The sequence below is a fragment of the Saccopteryx leptura genome, chromosome 11 (assembly GCF_036850995.1).
Source record: "Saccopteryx leptura isolate mSacLep1 chromosome 11, mSacLep1_pri_phased_curated, whole genome shotgun sequence".
In the NCBI taxonomy this organism is placed as follows: Eukaryota; Metazoa; Chordata; class Mammalia; order Chiroptera; family Emballonuridae; genus Saccopteryx; species Saccopteryx leptura.
The window spans coordinates 10,350,938-10,364,064 of NC_089513.1; the positions used below are offsets into that span (position 1 = coordinate 10,350,938).

General features: G+C 45.7%; 1 protein-coding gene across 1 annotated transcript in view; it reads right to left on the reverse strand.

Annotated features, from left to right (window-relative positions):
* Positions 1-13,127, reverse strand: part of PHLPP1 (PH domain and leucine rich repeat protein phosphatase 1) — a 201,520-nt gene that overhangs the window by 8,945 nt on the left and 179,448 nt on the right. Inside the window, exons 12-14 of the mRNA XM_066352344.1 lie at positions 11,066-11,228; positions 6,727-6,857; positions 1,353-1,457 (exon numbers count right to left, since the gene is read on the reverse strand). Coding sequence (XP_066208441.1) covers positions 1,353-1,457; positions 6,727-6,857; positions 11,066-11,228 — 399 coding nt within the window. The remainder of the gene's footprint in view (positions 1-1,352; positions 1,458-6,726; positions 6,858-11,065; positions 11,229-13,127) is intronic.

Consider the following 13,127-nt stretch of genomic DNA (forward strand, 5'->3'; position numbering starts at 1 on the left):
TTACTACCGACAAGCGGATAACACATTTTAATATGCAGAAATGTACAAACACCAGCTTGGATTTCGCACGGATGTTCATGCATTCGAAAGCAGTTTCCCCCAGGGTGTCTGAGAGTGAGATGAAGGTCTTTTAATCTAAGAAGAAAGATCTCTAGGAAGGAACTTCAAGTGCTCCAAAGAATGTATAGCTTCTTCCCCTCCCCCCACAATACAAGGACACACACAGTGCCAAGGACATGGTGATGCAGCAGCCGGGGCCCAGGAGCCCCCGGGGCTGTGCGACAGGCTGCTGAGACTTGAGGAGGCTTCTCTCTCAGCACAATGCCAGGTCACACCCCCTCAGGCAGACAAGGTCCCTGTGTCAGGTCCACAACATGCCCCAATCCGGTTTCGACCCAAAGAAAAGCGACAGTCAACATGGCGACCACCATTCCACCTTCTGTTTTCCATGAAGGGTAGGTGGTCAGCTAGTCAGTGGGTCTCAACCCTGGGCGCACATGAGAATCGCCTGGTGGTGGTTCTAAAGTGTTGATTGTTAATGGGCCTCACTTGGGGATTTTTTTTTTTTAATTTTGTCATTGGACTAATCAGTGACTGCCATGGTTAGATCGCTCTCTACTTTCGGTCCCGCCCCTGTTCTCAACGTGCTGTCCTTGTACTTTAGTTAATTAATTATGACTTCTAATTTATAAGATGCTTTACTTCTCCAGCACTAATTATCAGCATCTCTCGACAGAAAAGCAAGCAAGCCTGAAGAGCTAGTTTACGATTCTCAGGAAAATCAACATCCGCATCTGAGACAGGGAAGGCTGGTGAAAATGGGAAGAAAAAGAAATTCAGACGAACACATCCTGCTGGCAAAGACAAGCAGCTGACGTTATAGAAAACAGACATCAAACTCCTGCCAAGCTAATTTAGATCGCAGAAATCACTCCACAGAACCGCCGGCCAATAAATGTAAGTGATCTCAACTATAGACAATCAGGGGTACTTCTTTCATATGATCCCGTTTTGCTAGGTAAACAGGCTTCAGAGAAAGAGAAAGGGGCTTTTCAAAAAGAGCAGGGATGCATTTCAATACTCAGGCCTTCTCCAAACACTGGAGGCTCACATAGATATAATGTGTCAGTTACACTGTATCCTAGCAACATCTCTCCCAAAGAGAGAGTATGTGATGCCAAGCGGGGCTGGGCTTAATGTTCAAACCTAAGTCACGAGGTGACCTCTCTTTGGGGAATCATGCTCAAAGAAATATCACACGAGGCAAGTGTGCGCCGGCCCCAGTTCCCTTCTGCCCACGAGGGCAGGGAAGCGGGCAGTAGGGCTCTGACTCCCAAGCTGCACCCACTCACTTGTTTTTCACCCCCGAAGCTTCCGTGTACCCGTGGCTCCACACAGCTGGGGCTCCAGATGCATCTCCTGCCGACGGCTGATCAATCTTGAAACAGCGGATATTACTAACAAGAGAAACAGAAGGGACAGGAACCATTAAAACCCAACATGTATAAGTCGCTCCCTCTATCTGAGAAATGAAAAACATCTGCTAAAGCCCTCTGTCCTTAACCATTTCTCACTGGGTTTATGAGGGTCTAAACTATTGAACAATAACTAGCTACTCCTATTCACAACCAAAGTGAAGGGTTGGCCAGGGCCTGACGATCAGTTTTCATCAGCATTCTATGTCAGTGATGAGCAGCTTCCACACCAACCACACTGGATGGCTGCTCGCCCCTGGAATGAGAAGGACCACCTCAGCCTTGGCACGAGAAAAAGAACTCTTAACTATTAAATTGGGTGCATTCTTACAACATGAATGCCCAGATTTAAAAAGGTCAAAACCAAAGGCACAATTATATTGTGTCTGGATGATGTAAGAGACTTCTGCAACATTCATCCTCAAAACCAATTTCTGCCCACATCTCCCCTTGAAATACTTGACAGATACTACTGCGCACTTGCCGTCCTCTGAAGTTTCCGATTCTTCCCTCACTTGCACAGCCATCTGTGGCTAAAACTGACACAGTAACATTTCGGAGGAAATGAGGAGTATTTCAATAACGTACATGTTGACTATGTATATCTAGACCGGGAGACAAGCTCTCATCTCACCTCCACTTCTATATGCCATAATTGGTCCAATAGGGCCCACAGCAGAAATACGAAAACGATAAACTTCCAAACGTGGTTTGTTAAAAACCAGTCTACTAGAGAGCATTCAGTGTCCCCCGGACAGGAAGTCATACAGATGTGAAGGAGGTTTTTAAAAAGGCTGGCAGCCACATGGTGAATTAAATTTTTTTTATTTATAAATTACCACTAGCACCTTCACCCCCAACCCCGCTGCCCAATCACTGAAACAGGAGAACAAGCCTATGTCTAATCTCTTAACTTAAACATTTGTCATGATCCCAAGAATTTTAATTATCTGCTGGGATTCATACTGAATACCTCTCCTAAGGACCATTCACTCCAAGAAGTAAATCAATATAGAATTGTATTTACCTCTAGAAATAGCTGGTAGCAATCAATTCCTTTGGAATTTAAAAACATTTTGTTAAAGCAAAGTTTCTACTTTTCATTACCAGCAAACATTCACTTGCCCCTTTATCCTAAAAAGCTGAAAAACATTAAAAATCATAAATGGTGCCAACAGAAAATCTCAAAATCAAACTAATACCTCATTTTACATAGGGCTATATATACCAGGGGTAGTCAACCTTTTTATACCTACCGCCCACTTTGTATCTCTGTTAGTAGTAAAATTTTCTAACTGCCCACCAGTTCCACAGTAATGGTGATTCATAAGGTAGGGAAGTAACTTTATTTTATAAAATTTATAAAGCAGAGTTACAGCAAGTTAAAGCATATAATAATAATTACTTACCAAGTACTTTATGTCAAATTTTCGCTAAGTTTGGCAGAATAATCTTTATAGAACAACTTACTATAGTTAAATCTATCTTTTTATTTATACTTTGGTTGCTCCGCTACTGCCCACCATGAAAGCTGGAACGCCCAGTAGTGGGCAGTAGGGACCAGGTTGACTACCACTGATACATACCTATCCTCTTTGCAAAGTTTTCAATCCTTCCAGTAAGAGAAGAACTGAAAAAGATGGGCTACCATTATTTGCTTTCTGTGACCTGGTGCCAAATTTTACCCACGTACCATGCTAAGCAAGGCAATGTCTTCTTAAGGCATGCCTAAAGACTCCACTACATCTGTGCTCCCTTTCTGAATTCTAGGGGCAAACTGAAGGTTCATTTCTAAAGATGTTTCCACTTTTTACAGAACAAAGAAATAATTCCATTTCTTAGTCTGATTATTAAAGACTACACCATCCTTCAGCACCCCCATAACGCTTCCCTGTGAACCAGCAATGTCTCATTCTCTGCCTAACTGCACACCGGCGGGCTGAGCAGCAGTCTGAAGCGACCTGAACCTGGACCCGCGCGCATCTCCAAGTGAGTCCGAGACCCTGAGCCTGGACCCGCGCATCTCGAGTGAGTCCGAGACCCTGAGCCTGGACCCGCGCGCATCTCCGAGTGAGTCCGAGACCCTGAGCCTGGACCCGCGCGCATCTCCGAGTGAGTCCGAGACCCTGAGCCTGGACCCGCGTGCATCTCCGAGTGAGTCCGAGACCCTGAGCCTGGTCCCGCGCGCATCTCGAGTGAGTCCGAGACCCTGAGCCTGGACCCACGCGCGCATCTCCCAGTGAGTCCGAGACCCTGAGCCTGGACCCGCGTGCATCTCCGAGTGAGTCCGAGACCCTGAGCCTGGACCCGCGCGCGCATCTCCGAGTGAGTCCGAGACCCTGAGCCTGGACGCGCATGCATCTCCGAGTGAGTCCAAGACCCTGGGCCTGGACCCGCGTGCATCTCCGAGTGAGTCCAAGACCCTGAGCCTGGGCCCGCGTGCATCTACGAGTGAGTCCAAGACCCTGGGCCTGGACCCACGCGCTGGACCCGCGTGCATCTTCGAGTGAGTCCAAGACCCTGAGCCTGGACGCGCACGCATCTCCGAGTGAGTCCAAGACCCTGGGCCTGGACCCGCGTGCATCTCCGAGTGAGTCCAAGACCCTGAGCCTGGACGCGCACGCATCTCCGAGTGAGTCCAAGACCCTGGGCCTGGACCCGCGTGCATCTCCGAGTGAGTCCAAGACCCTGAGCCTGGACCCACGCGCATCTCCGAGTGAGTCCGAGACCCTGAGCCTGGACCCGCGCGCATCTCCGAGTGAGTCCGAGACCCTGAGCCTGGACGCGCACGCATCTCCCAGTGAGTCTGAGACCACCCGGGAGCCGGAGCTCAGTCACATGGCAGGTGCACGGTGCACTCGCCCTGGCGCACGTAGGACGAGTAGGCCAACCCTAAGTGCAAGCAATCCACTGGTATGGACACTCGCCCGACTTACTAAATGGCCACAGTCTAGGCGTTAAACAGAAGGTAAGGCTTTTATGTAAAAGTATTTTGATTTCATTGTTACTTTTTCTTTTTTAACTTGAGAGCACATCTATGCCTCACTTCAGTGGCTCAGGCTACTCCAGTAGCACCACTCATTGCAGTGAATTTAACAAATACATTTGCTCTTATGCCTATATCGCAGTGGGTCTGTCTGTCTTTCTATCTACCTACCTACCTACCTACCTACCTACGGCTTTCCATTTTTTTTCCTAATTAAATCATGGGCATTTTCCATCATTTTACATTGATTCTAAATAAAATTAGAAATGTTTTGATGACTATTTCTGTGCCCAGAATAAACACATTTTTAAAATTAATTTTTGGAATAAATTTGTGTCAGAGAAAACCTTGGTCTTAGTATGGGAATATTTTTAGAAGCTTGACACACAGGGTTGGTGACTTAAGAAAAGTGACATCTGTGTACCCCAGGAGTACCAACTTGAGGGAGAATATCGTCACCATTTAAATCATTAATATTTCCTTGAGTTACTAATCAAGTTGAACACAATCTTTTCCTGTAACTATCTGTATTTCTTTTGTTAAATATTAGTATCTTTCACTTATTTTGTTTGAGCACTTTTCTTACTGACACATGAGAACATTTTCTATTAAATATTAAAACTTTTATTTTCATATTTCTGCTAATGTTTCTTTTTAGTCTGTCCTCCCTTTTAGAGTTGCTCTTGGTGGCTTTTGGAATAGAGATTTAAGCCTTTTGTGCATTACAAGTATTTTCATATATTAAATATATATAACAGAAATATCAAAACCAATCTATATATATTGATTTCTCTTCTTGTGAGCACCCCTCCCTTCCTTTTCTGGCCTAAAAAGTCCTCTTCTGGCTTGTAAATATATTCATATGATTTCTTCTTACTTTTAAAAATTATTTCATTTTATAGCTTTAACTCTTTAACTTGGCTGGAATTTATTTCAATGTGAGATAAGAATTCAACTTTTATTTTTCTCCGAATAGGTAGTTGTATTTACTAATGAATTTTGATATATTTAACACAGAATTTCATATCATATTTGTAAAACTACTTGAAAGTTACCTGTGTACACATGAAATGCAGTTTGATAACCCACGGGCTTGAGGTGCCCGTTTGAGAGTGTGTGGGCCTCCCTCCACGCCGTGTCGGTGAGGGACCTGGGCTTTGGGCAGACTGGGGGCCCGGGCCGAGGTTGTTACACACAGACTGACAAACAGTGGAGAGAGCCCTGGTCCCCGGACACTTCCCTAGGGACACTCTATTAGGCCGTATTCATTAGTTATATGTCAAAATCTATGTTCTCAATAAGTACTTAAAATATCAACAAACAGGTACAGATTAGGCCAATGCCATCCAGGAATCACCTTAAATGCTTTTCAAATTTTGGTTTTGCACTAAAGGTTAGGACCAAAAATAGTATTAATACTACGACTTCTTTTCAACATTCTTCTCTTCTTTTATGATGTTTTCTGAGATAACAGTATCTTAATATTTTTTTGTCCTTTTAGGCATTTTTGTAGGTGTGTACAAACTCACACATGCACATATACCCCCCCCCAATACATGGAAATTTACTTTGCTAAATGTGTAATTATACTAGACAAGTTTCTCCATTATACAGTGGAGACCTTCTGAGTTAGTAACAGAACTGTGCAACATTGTTTTTAGTGGCTACATAATATTCAACTGTGGAGCATAATTTAATTCTACTGATATACATTTAGAGTTCTCCCATAGCATATCTTTTCTAATAAGGGTTACCTTCAGTATTTTACATAGAGAGCTTGAACCTAATTCTCCATCAACTTCAAGAATAAGACAATATCAACGAACTCTTTCCCAAAACACGAAGAGAACTTCACAGGATCTCCCTATCCCATGCTCCCAGCCCCATTATTCGTCTCTCCCCAAATCCTCCTAAACCATCTGCATCCCACAGCACCCCAGTCATCATGACCAAGATGACAGTTTGTGCCTCGGTCATCTGTCACTCTCCCATCTTTACCTCCCATTTTCCACCGTGTATTCATTATTCTTGCTTCTTTTTCTTTAGATAGTTTCTAAAAGAAGTTGCTGAAAGGACATGTGAGTGTCCAATGATCAGAATTTTTTTTGGACCCCCCATTTTTGGTAGACTACAGACTTGCATATCACGTCCAATGTGTGCAGACGACACCTAAACATCCACGGAAGCTGTTCAAGGTCTCCCCTTGGATGGAAGCCTATTGTCAGCGAACACAGATAGGGGTACAGTACCTCCCAAAACACTTACTTTAGCAGTTCCAGGGTTTTGTGATCGAGGGCCAGCCGGGGGTTCCCGGTCAGGTCCAGTTCTTGCAGTTTGGGGGGCAGGTTCTCTGGTAAGGTGACTTCACTTAGCTCGTTACAGCTCAGGTCCACGCACTGAAGAAATAGGGGGGACAAGGAGGCAGTCAGGAGGTGTTAGGCACCCACGCTTCGCAGAGCCTGTCCGGCTGCTCACCACTCTCCGCTGCTCAAATGCAGGAAAGGAAGCTTGTCTGCTATTCGGCCGCAGGCTGAGAGGCAGAGTTTGTCAAATGCAGTTTAAATTTTACTCTCTTTGAATAAGGCAAAAAAAAAAGAAATTAAAATCTCTGGTCTTTATTCTCCTATCTTTATCTTTTTAAGTTCATCTCTACATTTAAAAATTAAGCATTAACTGAAAAATCCTAAGAACAGACTTTCTTACTGCTGCCAATCTCTGCACCTGCTGTGGCCCTGAGGGTTATACAGCGGGTCCTCGGGTGATGACACAGTTCTGTTTCTACGACAGTGACGTGACCCGAATTTTGGTGTAGTCAAAACACACCCTAGTCTAAGTCACTTGCCTATCCTAACACAGCTGTAAAATCATAATCTAGAACATAAAAACACAACAAAGCCACAGATAAAGGAAAAGGACCTAAATATAGCTTACTGTACCCTGTACTGCAGTAACAGAAAAAATGACTCACATCTCAATTCCTTTTAAGTTTTTATGGGAGCAAGCATTGTAAACTCAAAACATCGTTATGTCGAGACTGTTGTAACCTGTGCCCCCCCCCCCCCCCCCGTAGTTACAATATCAGAATGGAACTTCTTAAAGCAAATAAACAAAACCCTTTTAAAATGAAGAAAAGGCAGAGAACAAATACTCAAAATGAGAAGATAGGTCAAAAGCAGCAGAATAGCCCTGGCTGGTTGGCTCAGTGGTAGAGCATCAGCCTGGCCTGTGGAAGTCCCAGGTTTGATTCCTGGTCAGGGCACACAGGAGGAGAAGCGCCCATCTGCTTCTCCACCCCTCCCCCTCTCCTTCCTCTCTCTCTCTCTCTTCCCCTCCCGCAGCTAAGGCTCCATTGGAGCAAAGTTGGCCCGGGCGCTGGGGATGGCTCTGTGGCCTCTGCCTCAGGCGCTAGAGTGGCTCTGGTTGCAACAGAGCGACGCCCCAGATGGGCAGAGCATCGCCCCCTGGTGGGCATGCCAGGTGGATCCCGGTTGGGCACAATGCAGGAGTTTGTCTGACTGCCTCCCCACTTCTAACTTTGGAAAAATAAAAAAAGATAAAAAAATAAAAAGGAGCAGAATAAGGAATCGACTAGAGAGAGGCGAGCATCTGGGCCTATCTGTGACACACAATAGAAAAGGCACGAGTCAGATAAGGACCCTGCCCACCATGACTCTCTTAGAAAACAAGCACAGAAAGGGACAGCACACTGACCAGCACAGCAATTTCGTGGTATTTGTGAGTGGGAATAACAACTTTCTCACAAATCCATGTAAGACGTAAACGAGGTCAGCCCTAACACGAGGTGCTGCACCTCTGCTCCGGGAGGGCCCCCAGCAGGAGGGCCCAGCAGGAGGGCCCCACACCCCACACAGGAGGGCCCCAGCAGGAGGGCCCCACACCCCACACAGGAGGGCCCCAGCAGGAGGGCCCCAGCAGGAGGGCCCCCAGCAGGAGGCCCCCAGCAGGAGGGTCCCAGCAGGAGGGCCCCAGCAGGAGGGCCCCCAGCAGGAGGGTCCCAGCAGGAGGACCCCCAGCAGAAGGGCCCCCAGCAGGAGGGCCCCCAGCAGGAGGGCCCCAGCAGGAGGGCCCCAGCAGGAGGACCCCCAGCAGGAGGGCCCCCAGCAGGAGGGCCCCAGCAGGAGGGCCCCAGCAGGAGGGCCCCCAGCAGGGTGAGAACAAGAGCGAGTGCTGAAGCTTCCTGGTGAGGAGCCTGTGGACCCACAACTCAGCAGGACGGAGTGGAGAGCATGCAGTTATCCGGCCTGAGTTGGCACCTTCCTTATAATATTGTAAAAGTGCCTAAAGAGCCCATTAAATATCTTAAGGTAGTTTAAAAGCAAATGGTATCCAAGAATTTCAGAATCTTAAAAGTAGCCCGAATCATCTTTATTTGGAAAAATTCTTAAAAGAACTTAAATCTATAATGGATTGGGGAGAGCTGTAGACAGGTTAAAAGGAGAACCTATATTTTTGGAGAAATATATTTTTAACTGACTAAACAATAAGCTGTTTCCTTTCATACTCTTGTTCTCAAACAGTAGCAGTGATACAAAGTTATATTGTAATTTTGAATAATTACTTATTATTACAAGAGCATTATAACCCCATTACAAAAAGTTAGACAGAAAAGCTTAGAAAACTTACCCCTAAATTTAGGACCCTAACATGATCAATGCTAGTGTTCTATTTTTTCCTTGTAGGCTTATTATTATTAAGTTAAAAACTTTAAAAAATCATAAATGTAGGTACAATGTCATTGCATTTTCATTTATTCCATATCTTCATTCCCATCACCTTTATTTAATCACCTTAGTAATTTGAGTACAACAATTCACTTTACCTAAACATTCATAACAGGGAAACGGTCACCTTTCTGTTTTGTTTACCCAATTTCAAATAATGGTTGCATGAACAGTGAGCTGGACTTCAATGAAAAGTTGATACTGGTTAATAACTTCAGCATCCATCACAGATAAGACAAGTGGCACAAGTATAATCTACTGGATGACTCTGACACGAGCGTCAGGACTGGCAGGTGTGGGTCACTCAGAGCACACGTGGTCGACAGGAATAAATTCAGAGGTCAGAGTACACGTTATAGGAAAAGATTAAAGACATTTTAGAACACCACTAAATCTTAAAAAAATTGGTTGGCAACATATTTTATAATGCGGCCTGGAGATTCAAACTCAGAATTCTGCAAATGTAAGATTGCTCATTCTTTAAATTAGCAAATTATAAGATGAGTTCAGTAGGGTATTTACTCATCAAGATAATCCTGGCGATGGTACAGCAGGTCTTCTCAGAGATGGTGCTAATGCACTAACCCCTGCCCAGGCCCATTTGGTCACCTCCATTAGCCTGTGTCAACATGCCCCCACCCTGGAGGACGGTGACGCTTCCCAGCTTTGCTCTCAGTCCCCCTTCCCTCTGACCCACTCCCCACATGCTGTCCTCAGGGCGCTCTCTGCTGTGGTTTATTCCATCTGATCACATGCCAGCTTCACACTCCTCCGGCCCTTCAACCTGCCACCAGACTCCTTCGGTATGTCAAAGTACGTACACGTCAGCCAGGTAAATGTATAAAATCTACTGTCGTAAAAAATTATGCATGCTATTTAAAGCATCTTCAAACGTCTGATACATCAAGTGTGTGTGTTTGTGTGTGTGTGTGTGTGTATGTGTGTGTGTGTGTGTGTGTGTGTGTGTGTGTGTGTGTAAAATCAGCAAGCGCCTGCCAAGGGAGGCACAGCTAAGTAGGACAGCTTTTGTTCCTTATTAGGAGACCAGAATATGCTTCTCGTCCACACCCGCTGTTACTTTTTATTAAGCATAAAACGGATGATAAGCAGAAATGCTAAGGGGCAAATGAACAACGACATTTGATATCTGTAAAGAATTCTCCCTTTTGCACACACACGTGCATAGACACACACGCACACATATACACACTAAACTGCTGTCGGATGACTTTCATGCTAGTGAACAGGTTTCGCCGCACACGCCTACCCTGAGTCAGGAGTCAGGGCTGCACCAACTTGCTGTCTTCACTTACAGGGACTGCTACATGTGTCAGCACCCCGGGGTCCTGCCCCATCAAATGGGGATGTCTGTTCTGCCAATTCCATGACGCAGAGATGAACGTCTGGTGACTAATAAGGCTGAACCTACATGGGGACGTAGGCTGGGCTGGGCACTGTAGTGGCGGGTGCTACTTAGTGTGGGAGGGCACCCTGAGGCTTCTCAGCCTGCGCTCACACCAGATTTGGTCTTAGAGCCTGGAAGTAAGTAGGATGGTGTATTAGACAGACGGGGGATGTTCGGTGGCTACGCGACTAGCCTCGTGCCATGCAGCTGGGTAAGGGGCAGGGCCCGGAATAAAATTTTCCCAACCCCAGTCCAGTGTGTTTTGATTTAGGTTTTCTTTTCCCTCCCTCTGCTGACTCAACAATGTGCTTGGTGGCTAGACAGGATGGAGCAAGGACACCCGCGTCTCCGTGCTGAGCAAGTCCCGCGCTGGTGCACACGCCCCGATGGACTGAATCAGGGGCCAGGACCCTCCCGCGGCCCCGAGGCCTGGGGCTCCCGGAGGCTCGGCACGCACCTTGACTTCCGGGAGCTGCATGACTTCGGGGAAGACCTCGATGCAGTTGGAGTGGGCGATGACGGTGTGCAGGCGCCTGCAGTTCGCGATGGTCGTCGGGATGGCTTTCAGCTTGTTCCCACTGATGTCCACTTCTTCAAGTTCCTCCAGCTTTGCCATTTTGCTAAAGAAGTAAAAGAGAGAAAGAAAGAGAAAATCCACGGGGCAGAGAGTCATAAGATAATTATGAAGCAAATCAAAAAGAAGACAATACATAATGAAAATCAAAGGGGGGCTAAGCTTCAAAGAACTTTTAAAAACTCGCTTGTAATCGTCATTTCAACAAACAAGGCCATCTTTTCACTATTGTTTTTGAGTATCAGAGTAGTTTAACATCCCCTTTCCTACTGCAAAAGAAAACCCTATTAACTTGAACTCTTGAAATTGGCAAGAGAAATGGGATGGGTATCCTTCTCTGAAAACACTGTGTGTGAATCCAGTGACCCTGGCCACAATCACTTTGCTATGCAGCTCAGTCTAAGCCCCAGTGAAAGTCCTGCTCACAGAGGCCTGGAGCTGGGGTTATCCCAACAGCAGTGCTTTAAAGAGCGTAGGTGGACAGAACAGTGTCCTCTACACTGGCAAGTAAAACTCACGGGGGTACTGGAGACAAGGGTCACAGCTCACAGGAAGGTACGCTTCCCCTAAAACTGCACTCCCCAACCCTGCTGTCACCCTGATGACAAGGTGCTGGCAAGGGCGGGTGTGTGTGTGTGTGTGCGTGTGTGTGCGCGTGTGCGTGCTGAAAGGTCACCTGCACTGTCTCCGTGCTTCCCGGCAGTGCGCACAGGTAAGCCACACCCTGAAGTCATTTCCTTCGACTCCTCCCAAACGTCCACAAGGAAGGAAGCACTCTGACCTTCCCTTAATAACGTGTCCTAAGGTTATTTTAAACTTTTGTTAAATAATGTATTTTATTATTCAATCTTAATCTAGAATTAACCTTCATAATATTATAATTATAGGAAGTAAATAAAGGAAAATTTCTGAGTCAGGGTGTCTGGCATTTTCTATAATAAATATGGAGGAAAAGCCCCCGTTTCCATAACCCTATAATCCACGCACGACCTGACACTTAGCCATTCCCCTTTCCTGCCGCTGGTGACGCTGGTTTCACAACGCAAGCACAGCGTCCCCGGGGGTGCAACGCAAATCTGTAATTGAGTTACTAAATTGGCTCATTTAGTTTACAGTTATTGGTATCTTCTCTGCTTGCTGTGGTTTTGTCACAATAAACCTTTAAAACTTAGCAGAAACCCTTTATTACTTCTCTTTCTGTCATCTCTCCCATCTAAAAGTTGTATTGTTTGCCCATCTTGAAAATAAACAGGTGCCCAAGCTACAATCAGAACTAGATTTTTGTCTCATGAAATCATATCTTTTAATGTGATACATAGACACCGTGGTGTGGTGTCAGGGTATGCTGCAGACAACATCACATACACAGACCATGAAGTAATCCACTTATAGTAGCCTGAATCTGCAAGACTATCATTTGAATAGGTTATCATCACATTTTGAAAAGAAATGTGGAGAAATCAATGGGTAATGGGGCCGAGAAATGATGGAAAGCAGAGAAATCAGACCTAAGAGAGGAGGAGATAAAGGAGCATATGTCACTCAACATGAAAAGAAGGTGGCCGTTGGCGGCTTTGACTGCTAGAGCATGGTCCTCGTGTAGGCTCGACCTCATGTAGACATGGTGAGTTCCAGTCCGGTCCTGTAGGGGAGCTACTGTGCCATATCACAGTCCCCCCGAGATAGAAATGATGGCAGGATGGGTTGTGAAGGGATGCATAGAAAATCCTGTCCTTTGGGTCATTACAACTGACATGGGCCCCTGGGGTCACCCTCCGAATCTGAGTTTGATAATCATTTCTCCTGCAGGGCTCAGACAGTCACCATCTGAAACAGGATAGTGAGTCCCTGCAGATACATTATCTCACGTGATCACCATGGTTTCTTCCCAAATATCTTCTCATTCTATCATAAAGTACATAGAAGTTCTTTAAAAAATGGAACC